General features: G+C 32.4%; 1 protein-coding gene across 1 annotated transcript in view; it reads left to right on the forward strand.

The window, feature by feature from the left end:
• LOC118180207 (putative ATP-dependent RNA helicase DDX10) overlaps positions 1-15,822 on the forward strand; it is a 66,044-nt gene that overhangs the window by 11,361 nt on the left and 38,861 nt on the right. Inside the window, exons 8-9 of the mRNA XM_035349594.2 lie at positions 5,472-5,576; positions 5,666-5,828. Coding sequence (XP_035205485.2) covers positions 5,472-5,576; positions 5,666-5,828 — 268 coding nt within the window. The remainder of the gene's footprint in view (positions 1-5,471; positions 5,577-5,665; positions 5,829-15,822) is intronic.

Raw genomic sequence — 15,822 nt, forward strand, 5'->3', positions numbered from 1 at the left:
CCTCGAGGAAATTTAATAAACTTGCGATGTGTACCGCTTGTCATTGTGATTTTTGGATTTCGCATGGTGGAAGGGCGGATGTTCTCAAACATGTGCGTACACAAAAACACAAAGACAGCATGAGTTGTTTTGAAAAAAAGAAAAAAGCGAAAAATAGAATTTTTCTTCGGAAACAAAGGACCGAAAAGTTATTATTGCAGAATGTCTGTTCTCTTCCTTTTTACTGGAGATCAACCTGCCACTGAATGCATCGGATCACGCTGCAGCTTTATTTAGAATAATGTTTCCCAATAGTAAAATCGCTAAGAAATACTCAAGTGCAAGGACCAAAACAGGTGCAATTGTTAAAGAAATGGGTTTGAAAAATAAATCTTTAGTTATTGATTGCATTAAAACAGCTTTGTCCTGCCTCTTTACGGATGGAAGCAATAATACTGATTCAAAACTGTATTCAATTGTTCTTTCTTTTTTTAATCCAGAGTCTTCAGAAATTAAGTGAAGTTTACTTTCTGTCCCCACTTTAGAAGGACATTCGACAGGCTTTAATATAGCACAGCTAATTATTAAAACTTTAAAAGAAAATGCAGTCCCTCTGGATAATTTGCTTAGCACTTGGTGCCGATAATGCACCAGTAATAAGAGGCTTGAAGACTGTTGTTGCAGGCATCTTAAGAAAGAAAAATTCAGATTTGCAGATTATGAGGTGCACCTGTCACCTCTTAAATTTAGCAGCTGAAAAAGGGGCAGCTTCTTTACCAATAAATGTGGATAAACACATTGTAGATATTTATTATTATCTTGAAAGAAGTTCTAAAAGGAAGTAAAATTTGAAACAGTTCCAACAGCTGCATAACTAATATTAGTGATGACGCATTAGAAAAACTTTTATTAGCGAAAGCAGGCCTACGTGGTAATTGCTATGAACAAAATTATGAAGTTTCTTTCTTAACAAAAGCAAAATCTGCCACTGTTCATAACATTTGTATGAAAACTGATTAAAGTGTCTTTTTTTTCCTTAAAACGATGCAAGTAATAAAAATGTTTTTTTAACATTGTGAAAAATCTCCTGATTTCTTAAAAAATGTCTCCTGATTTTTGAGTGTCCTTTTTAACATTGTGAAAAATCTCCTGATTTTTGAGTGTCATAGGTTGGCAAGTATGGTTTTATATTTTTCAGTTTACATCTTTTTATGTTTAAAAAAAGAAAAAAAAAACTCTTGGAACAAACTTTTTTTTTAGTTCGTTTTTGATATATCTGATTTATTGTTAGAGGAGTTAAGGCAACAAGAATCAGTGTAATATTAATTACAAGAAGGATTTCATAGTAATGTTTTTTTAACTGTTTATGGGGCTATTTTAAAATTATTTCATATGTATATTATTCACAATAAATTTCAGCTGTATTTCTTATGGCAATAACAGATTTTTATATAATATCACTTCTGCCTTAGTGTGAATGCATACAAGAACCGAATGATTCATTTTAAAATTATTATTCGTACTTAAATCAGAATTTCCGGTAATGCTGTAATCTCTCTGCAAAATTTCTTCAAGAATTGTTTTAAAACTTACTTTTCTTATTTGTTGGATTCTTCTCATTGAAATTATTTCTAGGGCAAAGCCCGGAGAAGTAAATAATGACTATGCATAAAATTTTCATAATTGTGAATATTCTAAGGAGATCTGACCTGTAGTCTGATGATGTTTTGAAGTCTGAAAATTTTTTTTCTAACTTGATCTTTTTACCTTTGCATTGAAATATACTTCAAAATTAAATTTTTAACTGTTCATGTTAAGCAATAAATTTTTTAAGTCTGCATTTATTTTTAATGAAAGATTGCAGTAATGTGTGGGGGATGATATCAGGTTCTAACTTTAAAGTTTTTAAAATATATATATATACATTTCAGACATTTGTAACTTTACATATCAAAATGACAAAATATTATCATTTCATTCCCAGTTGTAAAATTGCATTATTCATTCAAAGTAGGTTTTGTTAATAATCATATACTAAATAACCTTATAGTCATCAAGATTGCATATATATATGTATATATTTGTGCATGTTGAAAACTTCTCTAACCACTAAAGCAATGTTTTGTAAAACAACAACAACAACAAAAAAAAAAAAAAAAAAAAAACATATATATGATGTGGATACCACGACTCTTCCTTGTGCCAACTATTAATTTCATTAGATATATATTTCTAATTCAATCAATTCAGTTCTCACTTCACGGTACGGCAAAAATACGTAAAAACTTTATTAAAAATTTTAAAATATAGAAAAGCCAAAAATACCAAGTACATTTAACAGCAGTTGAAAACAATTTTTATGATTAAAATTAGTTTCTCTGCAAAGACAAGCAATTCGGCCAATGGCCAGGAAGACTAAATTTTTGCTGCAATAAAAAGTTAGCTTTTGGTTACAATGGACAAAAGACACTGAAGTTGGTACACTAGCTGGCTTAATTCACTGTTCTACTAATAGTTTCAAATGTAAAGAAATTGCTATTTAGTTAGGCTTAGCAGCATTTAAACTTTTAAATTGTTCATAATTCTACAAATTTTTTTAATATTCTTTTAAATATTCAATCAGTATTCTTTTAAATTGTTCACAATTCCTGTTTTAGGATGAAAACCTTAACCAAAACGTAAGAGCAACATAATTTAATCGCTTTTAAAGCAAAATATGCACAATTTACCAGCATATATGAGTAAAAAAACTGAGCTCACTGAGCTGGGTAATAGAGTGGCAATATATATGTATATAAAGTAATTAAAAGTAAATTAAAAAGCCTATTACTTGCACTTAAGCTGCAAAGTTATAAACCAATAATTCATAATATTAAATAATAGAATAATAATTTATAATGAGAATTATGATAGAAAACTTTCCATATACCATCTCCAAGGAACACAAATTTAATTTAAAATCATGAATGAAAAAATTTTAGTCAGAATTCTAATTGGTATTTTCAATCCCCTTGCTTAAAAACATAAAAATTTGCTAAGAAAAATCTTTAATGGACTTATCAAGGGATAAACCAATCTACCATCAATTAACAACAACTAAATTAAGAGAGAATGTTTCATCTTACTTCCAAGTAAGCATCAAATTATTTGCTAGATCTAAATCATAAATCACAATTAATACTCAATCCAAATATAGACATTAGTCCATTTAAGTCAAAAATATCCTGTTAAACAAAATAAATAGTAAATAATGTTAAAATTAAAGTTTCTCATTAAGAACACAATTAATCTGATCGAGATGCTTACTTTAGAAGACACATCCCCTACACTTTCATTTTCAAACTCAAAAACAAAAGTACTTTAGAACATTAAAAGTTAATTCAAAATCATAAGAAGTTCAAAAATGAACTAAAAATTAAAGTTTAAAACAAGTAGTTAGTTAGAAATTTAAAGATCAAACTAATAAATTAAAATTAACAAACTTGCTTTCAAAATTTTAAAAGCAAGTGGCTGGAAATTCAAATATTAAGTGATGGAAGTAAAATGGTTGCCATAAAGTGCAGTTTTCTATTTAAGAAAGTTTAGCCTAAATTGATGAGAAAACTGGAATTCAATTTTGGAGATAATACATAGAGAGTAGGCTATTACTAAAATAGTACTAAAAACTGCTACTAGTTAGAATATAAATTCAAAATAAAGTAATTAAAAGTAAATAAAAAAACCTATGACTTGCACTAAAGCTATATATATGTATAGACGTAAAGCATCTATAGTTAGTATTAAATTGGAATTTAATGCAAGGCAATTTCTCAACAATATTAATAATTGTAACTGTGTATAAGATGTTTAACACAATATCTAAACAAATCAAAAACGAGAATTCGTGTTAGAATAAACTCAAAAAAATAAAAATGCAAAAGGGAAAATATACAAAATTTTTAAAAATACACAAAATATAAAAAATTATGTATAATGTTCAAATTATGCAGCTGTAAAAAAATAGAATTAATTATGGTGATTTGGAAAAACCTGTTTCATTGAAAAATGGGTAATTACAACAGTTTTAAAATTGATTAGAATTCTGACTATTTGCTTGCAATTATCACGAGACAACTACTATGAAAGCACTGTGTGTGAGTTAAAGAATTATACACTACAAAGTCTTTAATCCGGACTCATCGAGACTTTGGCGATTCCGGATTAGGGTTTTTCCGGATTATAGATCATGAATTTAAATCTGGTAAGATGGCATGCAGAAATTATGCATTTAAAAATATGAAACCAAAATTTATTAAATAAAGAGCAATTATGATCTAAAGGGTATCAAAATTTACAAAAAAAAAAAAAGCTTAATATTTATTTGTTTACTTTATTAAACATTTCTTTCAATGTGCGCATGCGTAAAGCATACATTACGCATAGTCGAAATTAGAAAATTGCAACCAGAAAACTATTTGATGTGTGTTCGTGATATTTATGATGACGAGGAAATTGATTTAAATCATATCGGAATACATCGAGATGAAACAATACATTAAGTAAGGAATTATAAGCCGAATAAAATAAAAACATCTGCCCTGAAGATGAGGATAGTGCTGAGAGATCAGCTTCCAATTCATTGCACGCCGCGACACTCCCCCCCCCCCCAAGAGCAGCGTGAAATTGATAAACAGATTTTGAAATGGGTAGAGAAACAAATCACCTCTCTGTCACTTTCTTCATGCCTTTATACATTTTTTGCAGCAATTCCACTTTTTGTTTGATGGACATCAAAACATGCTTTTGCTTTGTAGATCCTTTGGCAGCTCCAGAACCAGAAACTCTTTTTGACATAATCGAAAGTTCAAGCTTACTTTTTATAAAATTGCTTAAACAGTCTGCAAAAAAAAGCCGGATCCAATTAGAAGATTAAGGAACAATGCAATCTGCAACATTAACTGAAATAGATAATTAGATAATTTTAGCTTGGCTTATACCGTTCGTTATACATTAAATGCACATACGTAAACGTATTATGCACGTGCGTAAATGCATATGAGCATGCGTAAAGGTATTATGCGGATGCGTAAACGCGTGCGCAGAAAGTTTGTAGCTTTGAGGTCCGGATTATGGACATCCTGATTAAAGACTATACTGTATTCTCCAAAATATATCTAAAAAGAAAAAATATGTCTACTTGTATCGAATGTAAACAGGGTTACAGCTGTCTTACTAATCCTTATTTTTTTGACAAATTTATAAATATTGAATATAAGCACTCTTCTGTTTAGAGGTGTTTGGAATCTGTGAGCAATCTGAAGTTCATAGAAGAAAAAGAGGAATTTCTTTTGAGTTCTAACTTTTAGTAATAGTATGATTTATAGTTGAGGTATGATGTGAAAAGTTTAAAGAATTCTCTGTAATTATGTTATTAATTACTGTATTAGTTGGTTATGTAATTACTCATTCATAAATTGATTGCAAATTAATATTAAAATATCCTTTCATTTTAGAGTTATGTGGTATGTGAAGCTCATTCAAAAGTGAATTTATTATGGTCATTTATTAAAAGTCATAAACAGCAGAAGATTTTAGTTTTTATGGCTAGCTGTAAACAAGTAAGTTATATATTCAAATGTTTTAATATTATTATATCCTCTTAAAATTTTGTCTCTTATGATCATAATTTTTAACTTATCTTGGATAGGTTAAGTTTACTTGTGAAAGTTTTTGCCGCATGAGACCCGGTGTTAGCTTAATGGCATTATATGGAAGTCTGCATCAACTTCGAAGAATGGAAATATATGACGAGTTTTGCCGAAAAAATCATGTTGTCATGCTTGCCACTGATGTTGCTTCAAGGGGATTAGGTGATTTAATTTTCTTATCATAAAATACTTGAGCTTCTAATTACATAAAAGAGAATATTTAATAATAACAGCTAAGTGATTAAGAACATTATGTTATCCTATTCATCTTGTCTCACCATAATGATTTTTCTTGTGCTTCAGTTATAATTTATAATAATTATCTAGTAATCTATATGTTAAATCATTAATGAATTCATATAATCTTTTTAAGGCACAAAATTAGTATTATTTATTGTAACTTGTGATATTTTATTTGGTATATTTGATGACTAAATTTTGTTGTTTTCTGTCAGTGGGGTGCCACTTAATGCCAAACATAAATGTTGGCCTGAAATCTAACTAGATTGTGGCAAAACTAAAAATGCTTAAAGCTTCAGGAAAAGAATAACTATCATGCATATAGGAGGCACACTAAAGTCTGGTATCACCCGTTTAGCTGCCAAATGGCTGCAGCTATAGTCATAAAAGTGGTGTCTAGGTATAGGAAAGTTGCTACAGTCAAATACTGAAAATCCGCCGACCTTAAATCCACGTTGCCTCTCAGAATATAAACATTCAGTTTATAGGTTCCAGAAACCGCAACATTGAGTACGAAATATCGAAGACAAAAATACTTACAGAATAATGACGTCATAATTACCGAATGATAATGAGTCAAAACGGAAATACCAAATTATTGACATAAAAAAGTTAAAAAAATAAGATAAAATAAGTAAGTTTTTTTTTTTTTTTTTTCCGTCTAATCTGCATCGAGATAAAAAAAAAGACGATTCACTAAACTCTTTGTTCAAGTTCACGATTCACGTTGTTGTATCTTCTGAGTTTGTTATTTCATTTCACGAGATTTTTTAGTGCTGCCCTTTTTTTATCCGGATATTTTGTGGATAAATTAAGAATATTTTAAATTTCAGCCCTTTTTAATATAATGACAGATAAGAAACGCACTCATGATTTTACTGCTTGCAACTTTGAAAAACGTAAACACGTCGCATTGACGGTAACGCAAAAAGTGCAAATTCTGCAAGAGATGGAAGCAGGTGCTACTCCTCGATTTATAGCAGAATGGTATGGAATTGCAACACGATTGTGTATGATATATGGAAAAATAAAGAAAAGCTGTTGAAATTTTACAGCAACAGTGATTCTAACACCGGAATTTGAAACCGGAAATCTTTGCATGAGGTGAAATCGCCAAACCTCGATGCTGTGTACGTATAATATAATGAATAATATAATCAATTTATATATGTAATAATAATTTAATGCATATAATAAATTATTGCAATAATGTATATAATAATTTAATTAAATGTATCTTAATACGCCTTATTCATTTTGCACTTTTAGTCTGAATATTATGCTTTATCTTTTCTGTCCTGAAATCCGCAAAATCCTAAAATCTGCACAACCTCTGGTTCCAAGCTTTGCGGATTTCTGGAATTCTACTGTATTAGCTACTAACGGAAATAGCTTACTGCACCACCTGGTAGAAAACAGCGGAGTTGGCGTCCTTATCTTGAAAACAATACGAGAAAGAAAAGGTGAATTACAAAGTTGCAGAACATCGTTGATTTACTAAGAAAAGACAGCTTGTGGACATGAATAGTCAGAGAATAGAACGTTTTAAATGTGCATTTGTTTGTTCATGATTTCCTACACTGTGACATCACAAAAGGATCTTAGAAAGAAAAACCAACTAGTTTTCACAAGCTGCCTTTATTTTCAACGTTCAAACTTTTCTCCATCAGCTGAAATGCACATCTAGACCCTTGTTATAACATCATGTTATACACATTGTAGCATAGCGGTTATTAATTTTCTGAATTCCTCCATCAGGTACTGTGTCACTTGACATCTGGTGCGCTGTCATGTTGAATCCATCCATTCTGGAGCTGAAATAATGGCAGGTTCTCAACAAAACCAGATATTAAGTCTTGCGAAGCTCTAAATATCATGCGTCCATTAATGTACCCTAGTAAAATATTGGGCCGAATTAGCTTGTTATTATAAATTTCACAGCAAACATTAATCAAAAACTGGATTTGATGTCAAACGTCGGAAAAATATGATGGATTTTCCAGTGCCTAATAATGGGTATTCTGCCTATTGTACATTTCATTTTGTGAAAAGCATGCCTCACCCGTCCACACTATATCTGCCAAGAATGTTGGCTGGACCTCTATCTGATTCATGACGAAGTTGCACCATGCGAAACCTCTGCATTCCTTTCCAGTAATGCCTGATTAGGTGTTGGCCGGTATGGATGAGCACTTAATTCATTTAGGACTTTGCAAACGCGATTGTTTTTTAGAGGCCATAGTTTTCACTTATCTCTTTTGTGCTGCTGTTTAGATATTTAAGGGTGCATGATAAGACATCTCCCAGCTGTACTTTTCACCCTACATTAGCTGGTCTGCCAGATCAAAGTTGGCTAGTCATGCAGCGTTTCTCTCTTAAAAGTTTTACAACTTGTAGGATGGTTTTGTGTGAAGGATGCGGGCCTGAAAGAAAACATTCCTGATACTACCATGCTGCCGACTGTGTTTTGCGTCCACATTCACTGTAAAGTAAAACCATCTCACAATAATCATTTTTTGAAAATCGCTCTATGAGCATGAGCTTCAACATACAACCCCAATGAGATATCTCTTCTATAGTTGTCTCAGGAGAACAGGTGTGACGTTTCATACACTATTTGCATAATGCACAAATTCGCACACCAAGCTCAAATGTTGTTGAGTTGATGTGCTTTGCGACACAATTGTGCACATTGTTTACTCTGTAATGACAATCTGTACAAGGATGCACCCCACAGGGTTTGAATCGCAGTTCTCTCGATTGTGAATTACAAACGATACAACTGTGCCGCGATACAGGCTCTTGTTTCATCTGAAACACAATCTCTTCTCTTTCATTCAAGTTTTGTGATGCCACAGTTTCAGAAATCACGAAGAAACAAATATGCCTTTTCAGCGTTCTGTTTTTAGTATTCATATCTACAAGGTGTCTTTTTGTACTAAATTGGCAATGTCTACAACTTTGTAATTCACTTTTTCTTCCTGTCTCATGTCGTTTTCAAGATAGGAACACTAACTCTGCCATTTTCCACCAGGTGGCACTATAAGCTATCTCATCTAGTAGCACATAGCCACTTTACTATACCTAGACATGACTTTTATGACTGTAGCTGTTCGGCAGTTAAACAAGTGATTCCGGACTTTAGTGGGAACCCTCTATAATGAAAATAACATATTATACAATATTAAATGTGTGCAATGCCAAGGCTGTGGACGATGCAAAATTCGGTTATTCTCTGATGTTTTTTTAAGCGATAATGGATTGCTTTCTGCATGGGGCAAACAAAGGTGTTGTTCTATGTACATAATAATCAGTTTTCTCTTAAAAAAAAAAAAAAAAAAAGGAATAGCAAAAATTTGGCGTCGAGCACAAATTTAGTGAAGAATGATTATCTGTGTTTCAACATAAAAGCAACTGAAAATCTGTGATGGGAAATTACTGTTTGGTATTTATTCTTTTCACTTGTTGGCAATAATGCATTACTAATGCAATGTAAACAGGCTATTACATTTGCCGATGGCCTCCACATTAACAGAAAAACATCCTAATTTTTTACTTTTAAGTACATTATAGGAATCGTACACATATTAGATAATTTATTGTAATAAAGCTGCTTGTTCATGCTTCTTCGTGTGTGTGTATCACATAGCAAATAGTCTCAGTTACAAAATTTGATACATATTTGAGTAATAAAGGTGTGCATCTCAAAGTGATTTTTTCAGAATCTATTATAGTTTGTTTTTTTTAACCACCTCTTTTTTTACTCATATTTTACCTTTTATGAATGAAAGTTGTGCTTTTTGTTCCTCAAACTGGTTTAACTGTGCTATTTTGTTTTACGCCCGTCATGTTCTACACAAATTATGCCTCGAAGATCGTCTCATTTCCCTATTAATGTGCCTCATACAAGGTCACTTATTCAGCAGTTAGCTCATGAAAAGAATGAACAACTGTTTGATAGACTGAATGAAATTGCTAGGCTTCAACATGAAGTCCTGTCAGGCTATCTGCTTGATATTCATCTTCACCGTGAGGAAGTGAATTTTATTGACTATTTAAAAATTATGAAAGTGATGTTCGTCCCTTCAGAGATTCTGAATGACTCACTCACTTTGCATTCTTGTCTGACGAGGCCTATTCATCCAAATTCCAGAAAAACAGGATGCTGAAAGTGATACTGTTAGTATTGCAACCTCCAAAACTGATGACAGGTACTCGACTACCCCGTCTAAAGTTGCTAAAATGACACTGACTCAGACTGACAAGCCGGCACCGGCTAATGCTCCTGAAAAGCCTGTTACCTCCACAGATTTAACTCCTAATATTTCTACCATGAACAGCTTTGAAGTTGTAGAAACATATCCTGTTCCTGAGAACTTGGTAGACTCTAATCATGAACGCTCTGCTACGGAGACAAACCAACCGGATGTTAATGTCACCAGCATTTCAGATGTTGTCACTGATTCACTTGAAAAATATAGAGAACGTGCACTGCCGATCATCTGACTCGACTGGAAAGTATTCTGGAAGGAAATGAAGCATTTTTACTAAACATGGAGTAAAAAGATATACAGAAATTCTGACTACAGATAAAATTACCATCATCTTTGACAATGCTGCCAGTCAAGAACTCACACTTGCAGTTTTTGTTAAAAATGAATTGCAGTTCAATACTTTTCTACTGGAAAAAGACTCTCATCTCAAGATTGTTATCTGTTGATTACCAGAAGATTCAGATGTTAATGATATCTGCACTGAATTCTATAATAATGGTTTTCCGTTCCTCAAAGTTGCACATTTTGTTTGGAAGTCTAATGGAACTGAAATGAAGCTGCCTGTATTTTTCAGAAATGATACTGGCAGAAGTATTTACAAAAAGAAAATTATCCTGGATCTACATGTTAATATCCGTCGATTCAGGTCAAACAGAAATACCATTAATGTGTTCCTGCTGCCGTAGGTTTGGTCACGGACAACTTTTCTGCAGTAATGCACCGAGGTGTCTAAAGTGTGAACTCAATCATCTAACCTACACTTGTGCTTTGCCCAAGATGAAAAACCTACCTGTGTTATGTGTAAAAAATCTTATACTGTGCTGTATAAAGGATGTGAATTTTTCCCCAAAATTCACAATATTAATTCTGATGATAGGTCTGCTCCTGAGTTGCCCAAAGAAATTGAAAAGAAAACTACAAAAGCCCAGAAAATCTATTCCTGATGTTGCTGCTGCTTCAAAAGCTCCAGATACTAAGTTTTTTTATATTGCTTAAAAGTCCCAAGTTGTTAATATTCTTGACAAATTTTCTGGATTCTTCAGAAACATTTTGCAATTTGCTATGATTCTAAAAAATATGAACTCTCACGAAAGCAGATTACAGCTTGCCCTGCAGTTTATTGGATTAATTGAGGAGTTGAATATTTAATTCTCTTTCAACTACTTCATGACAATGACTGTGAATAACTGCGCCAGACCTTACTAGATAGTGTCACTTTTCAAGCACGGTTCATCCCGTGCCTGACAACAAATTTTTTTCTTGGGCCAGTTATGCTTCGGCCCTCTTCGTTTACTCTTTGTGATTTTTTGTCTTCAGATGATGGACATTTTAACTTTCGTCGCCATCGAGCACACTACTACATTGAGCCAACAAGAAGCTACTTTATTATACTAGCTAGGGTGCCATATCAACAGAACAGGAAAAGGAAATCACAGAAACAAATCTTTAACACTTGGCATGCGGGCAATGTATTTTTATGTTTTTTGCAGTCTGTCACTGGAGCGCGGGTTACGTAAAAATACGTATGGCATGCGGGCAACGTATTTTTACGTTTTTTGCAGTCTGTCACTGGAGCATGGATCACGTAAAAATGTGTATGGCGGGCAACGTATTTTTACGTTTTTTGCAGTCTGTCACTGAAGCGCGGATCATGTAAAAATATGTATTTAGTAGATTTATGGTGGATACCTGCTAACCACCACAAATCTAGGCATGATATGGGTGTTGTTTGCGTTGGCAAGCAATGCTTTGCATTTTTTCTTTCAACAAGTTACGATTGGTCAAGTTACTTAATGTTTTTTTTTTAGTTATTTCGTCTTCAATCGAATTCTTAGCTCCAGAATGTACAAGTCGTGTTTTGTCAATTTGAAGCTTGGTTTTTTATTATTGATTAAATAAATTGATAAAATGAATCATTGTGACAAAGATAGTGATGAAGAAATATGCGCTGACAGATTATCGAACTTTTTGTATGATTGTGATTCTGAAAGTCAAGATATCGAAGAAAGTGACAATGATGAAATTATTCCAAGTTCTCAAGTGTTCATCCGAAGAAGAATTTCTAGTACTTCTGAAACAACTTCTGATGAAGAAGCAGATGAATGGTCATCAACTGACAATCCTCCAGACCTTGAAGAGTTTTTGGGTCATCCTGGGATAACTAACATGGCTGATGTTCCTGAATCCACAGCTGATGCAGTAAAGTTATTTATAGGTGATGACTTTTTTGCATATTTAGTCGAGGAATCAAACAGGTATTATTATCAAAATATGAATCAGTTCAAAATATCTCCCAAAAGCATGAAATGGAGAGATATTACGATTCCAGAGATGAAGAAATTTTTGGGGCTTATTATTTTCATGGGACAAGACGCCCGAGACGATTATTGGTCATCTAATTTCCGCACAAGTACGCCATTTTTTTTTTTTTTTTTTCAAAAACTATGTCAAGGGATAGATTTTGCCAAATATGGAAGGTTTGGCATTTCAATAACAATGAAGATATCACGGACGATTCTGATCGATTATTCGAAGTCAGGCCTATACTAAACTATTTTGTTGAAAAATTCAATAACATTTACAAACCGAAACAACAAGTACTGTTAGATGAGGGCATAATACCTTGGAGAGGACGATTGTTTTTTAGAGTTTACAACGCTGGAAAAATTATAAAATACGGCATATTCATACGAATATTGTCCGAAAGTGACACTGTTTATATTTGAAATTTTAAAGTTTATGCAGCTCAAGGATTACGTTTGATCGAAACGATACTCACAGTAGTTTCGCCATATACTGATGTCTGGCACCATTTGTTCACGGACAATTACTACAACAGCCTTGATAACAAGGAAGCCCTTTCACAAAAAAAAAAAAAAAAAAAAAAAAAATACGAATTTGCAGAACAATTAGGAAAAATAGAGGTCTACCAGAGTGCTTGAAAAAAACTAATTTGAAAAAAGGAGAAACAATCTTTCGAAGAAAAAATTATATATTGGTACAAGTTTGGCAATCCAAGAAAGAAGTCAGCCTCATGTCCTCAATCTATTCCGCGGAAATGAAAGAAAGTAGTAATGTTGATCGTATCAAGAGACAAAAATTATAAAGCCAAATGTTTTGATCGACTACAACAAGAACATGAAAGGAGTAGATCGGGACGATCAGTATTTGTTCTGCTATAGTATTTTGCGTAAAACAGTGAAATGGACAAAGCGCTTAACTATGTATATGATGAATTGTGCATTTTTCAATGCATATATAGTATACAATTTGACAAAGACGCAAAAAATAAAATGCAATAAATTCTTGCACGACATTGGGTTACTGATGAACTACCTGAAATCAGCACTGAAGAACCAGAGCAAATGATATCAAAATGCGACCCTCCTGGAAGATTGTCCATGGATATGCGCAAACACGTATTGGAGAAAATTGTTGGTGCCGGGAAGAAGAAAAAATCCACAAAGACAATGTCACGTTTGCGCAGCCAAAAAAGTGCGAAGTGAAACATGTTTCATATGTAGCTTCTGCCGTGTTCCTCTTCATAGAGGAAAATGCTTTAAACGGTGCCATACTGTAAAGAACTATTAACGTATTATCAGTTCTATTTGTACTTGTTATAAAAAAATATTTTTAATACATTGTAAAATTTTAAAAATCGTTTATTTTTGTAATTTCGTAAAAATATCTTTTTTTTTTTTTTTTGGTTAAATAATTATACAGTATATATTTAAGTGTAAAATAAAAATGTTTCGTTCATAAAAGCGAAGTAGTTTTCGATTTACTGTGATTTTCCTGAATAACTATACTTTCGAGCGATTAACGAAAAAATGCCCGCTGCACACATAAGTTCGTGGCGAAGTATAACCGCATGCCAAGTGTTAAATGAAGCTTATTGTGAATCTAATCTGTAGCATAGTTTGGTTAGTAGATGGCTTTGTAACTTTTGAAGAGTTTTTTTTTTTTTTTTTAACTGCTGTATGCTTATTAGTTAAAAAATTTGGTACTTTTCTGTTATCAGGACCGGATTCTGAAAACTATATACATGTGCATGCATGTATGGATATATGTGTCAGAGTTGCCACGCTACCTGGAAAACCGGAAAAAGTCAGGGAATTCGAAAATTGACCAAAAATTCAGGGAACAGTCAGGGAATTTAAATATTTTGGTCAAAATCTCAAAAGTCAGGGAATTTCATATGGCTATTCCCCCCAAAAAAGCGAGTTTTTGCTGACGTTGGAAGCAATCACTTCCTTGGTGAATTATGTATCATGTGAGCATCATTCAGCCAGCTGCCATAAAGCCCATTTTCGCAGCTCCAATCAGATTCTCTTTTAGAAGGCAAAGCAAGTTTCCAGTAACCTTGAGTATCAAGAGACAGGGTACAGTGGAGGTTAGAATAGCCTCCATGTAACGTATACAGGGGATTTGGGGATATTATGATGAGTAGTAAACTGGTCAACTGTTGGCGACAATTTTCAAAGTCGTGCCAAGGCTGTAGCGTATACTAGGATTTTATCGCAAAATCTTTTTAACACCCCTTTTTTTTATAAATGCGTTATTTGTCATTTTGCAGTAAAATAAAAAAATAGTAATCAGTCACCTAGGCTAACTATTTAATGTATTAATTATATTCGTTGATTATTCTAATTCAATTTTTAAATAATTATCTTTTTTAATGTTATTTGTGTCATTTAATGTTGCTTCTTCTCTCTAAATTTATTTATTAGTAAATAAAGTACAAAAATTATAGTACTAAGCTTACTTTAGAGAAGTTTACTAAGCTTACTTTGAGAGCATCTTAGAGTGTCTTTTCATCCTATTTTTAGATGTTAAGACTCATTGAGATGCCATATAAATTTTAATTAATGAATTTTCAGCATCACTAAAATAGTATGCTGAAGTAACATTAATTATACATTCTGTATTACTATCATACCGTAATTCCGACTCGTCGGGACTTAGTGGATATACTGATTGGGGGGTTTTCCGTATTATAGATCATCAATTTAAATCTGGTAAGATGGCATGCAGAAATTATACAATTAAAAGTATGAAACCATAATTTCTGAATTAATGAGCAATTATGATCTAAAGGGTATAAAAATTTGCAAAAAAAAAGGCTTAATATTTATTTGTTTACTTTATTAAACATCTCTTTCAATGTAAGTTGTTTAAGTTGCTTCATTTTTTGTGCTAATACTTTCTCTTTAATTCTATAAACAGACATAATTTCTTGTTCAGTTTCAAAGTTCCACAGTTCAAGTTCTGTAATTGCTGTGTCAAGAATACCGACTAACTTGTCAGTCGAAATTTTGTTTTCAATAACCTCTCTGCCACTTTCTTCACTATCGGAAGTGGTATTTTCTGGATCAGGATACTACAGATTTCACTGTCCGTTAATTGATTGATGATTGGGGCATTGTTGTCGCAATGAAAAATTTCTGTTATATCATCTTCATTTATTACTGCTTCCCCACATTTCTTTACAAAATCCAATAACTGGAAAATTTCACCTTTAATCCACAAAAAATTCAAAAAGTTTTTTTTTTTTTTTCTTTTTGCTTATGTCATATACAGTTGACTTTCTAGTGGCATACTCCTTGCATAATTTTGAGACAGATATGCCTTTATCCATTTTT

Source organism: Stegodyphus dumicola, chromosome 9 (assembly GCF_044657685.1).
Source record: "Stegodyphus dumicola isolate Sdum_Otavi_A_Nest chromosome 9, ASM4465768v1".
In the NCBI taxonomy this organism is placed as follows: Eukaryota; Metazoa; Arthropoda; class Arachnida; order Araneae; family Eresidae; genus Stegodyphus; species Stegodyphus dumicola.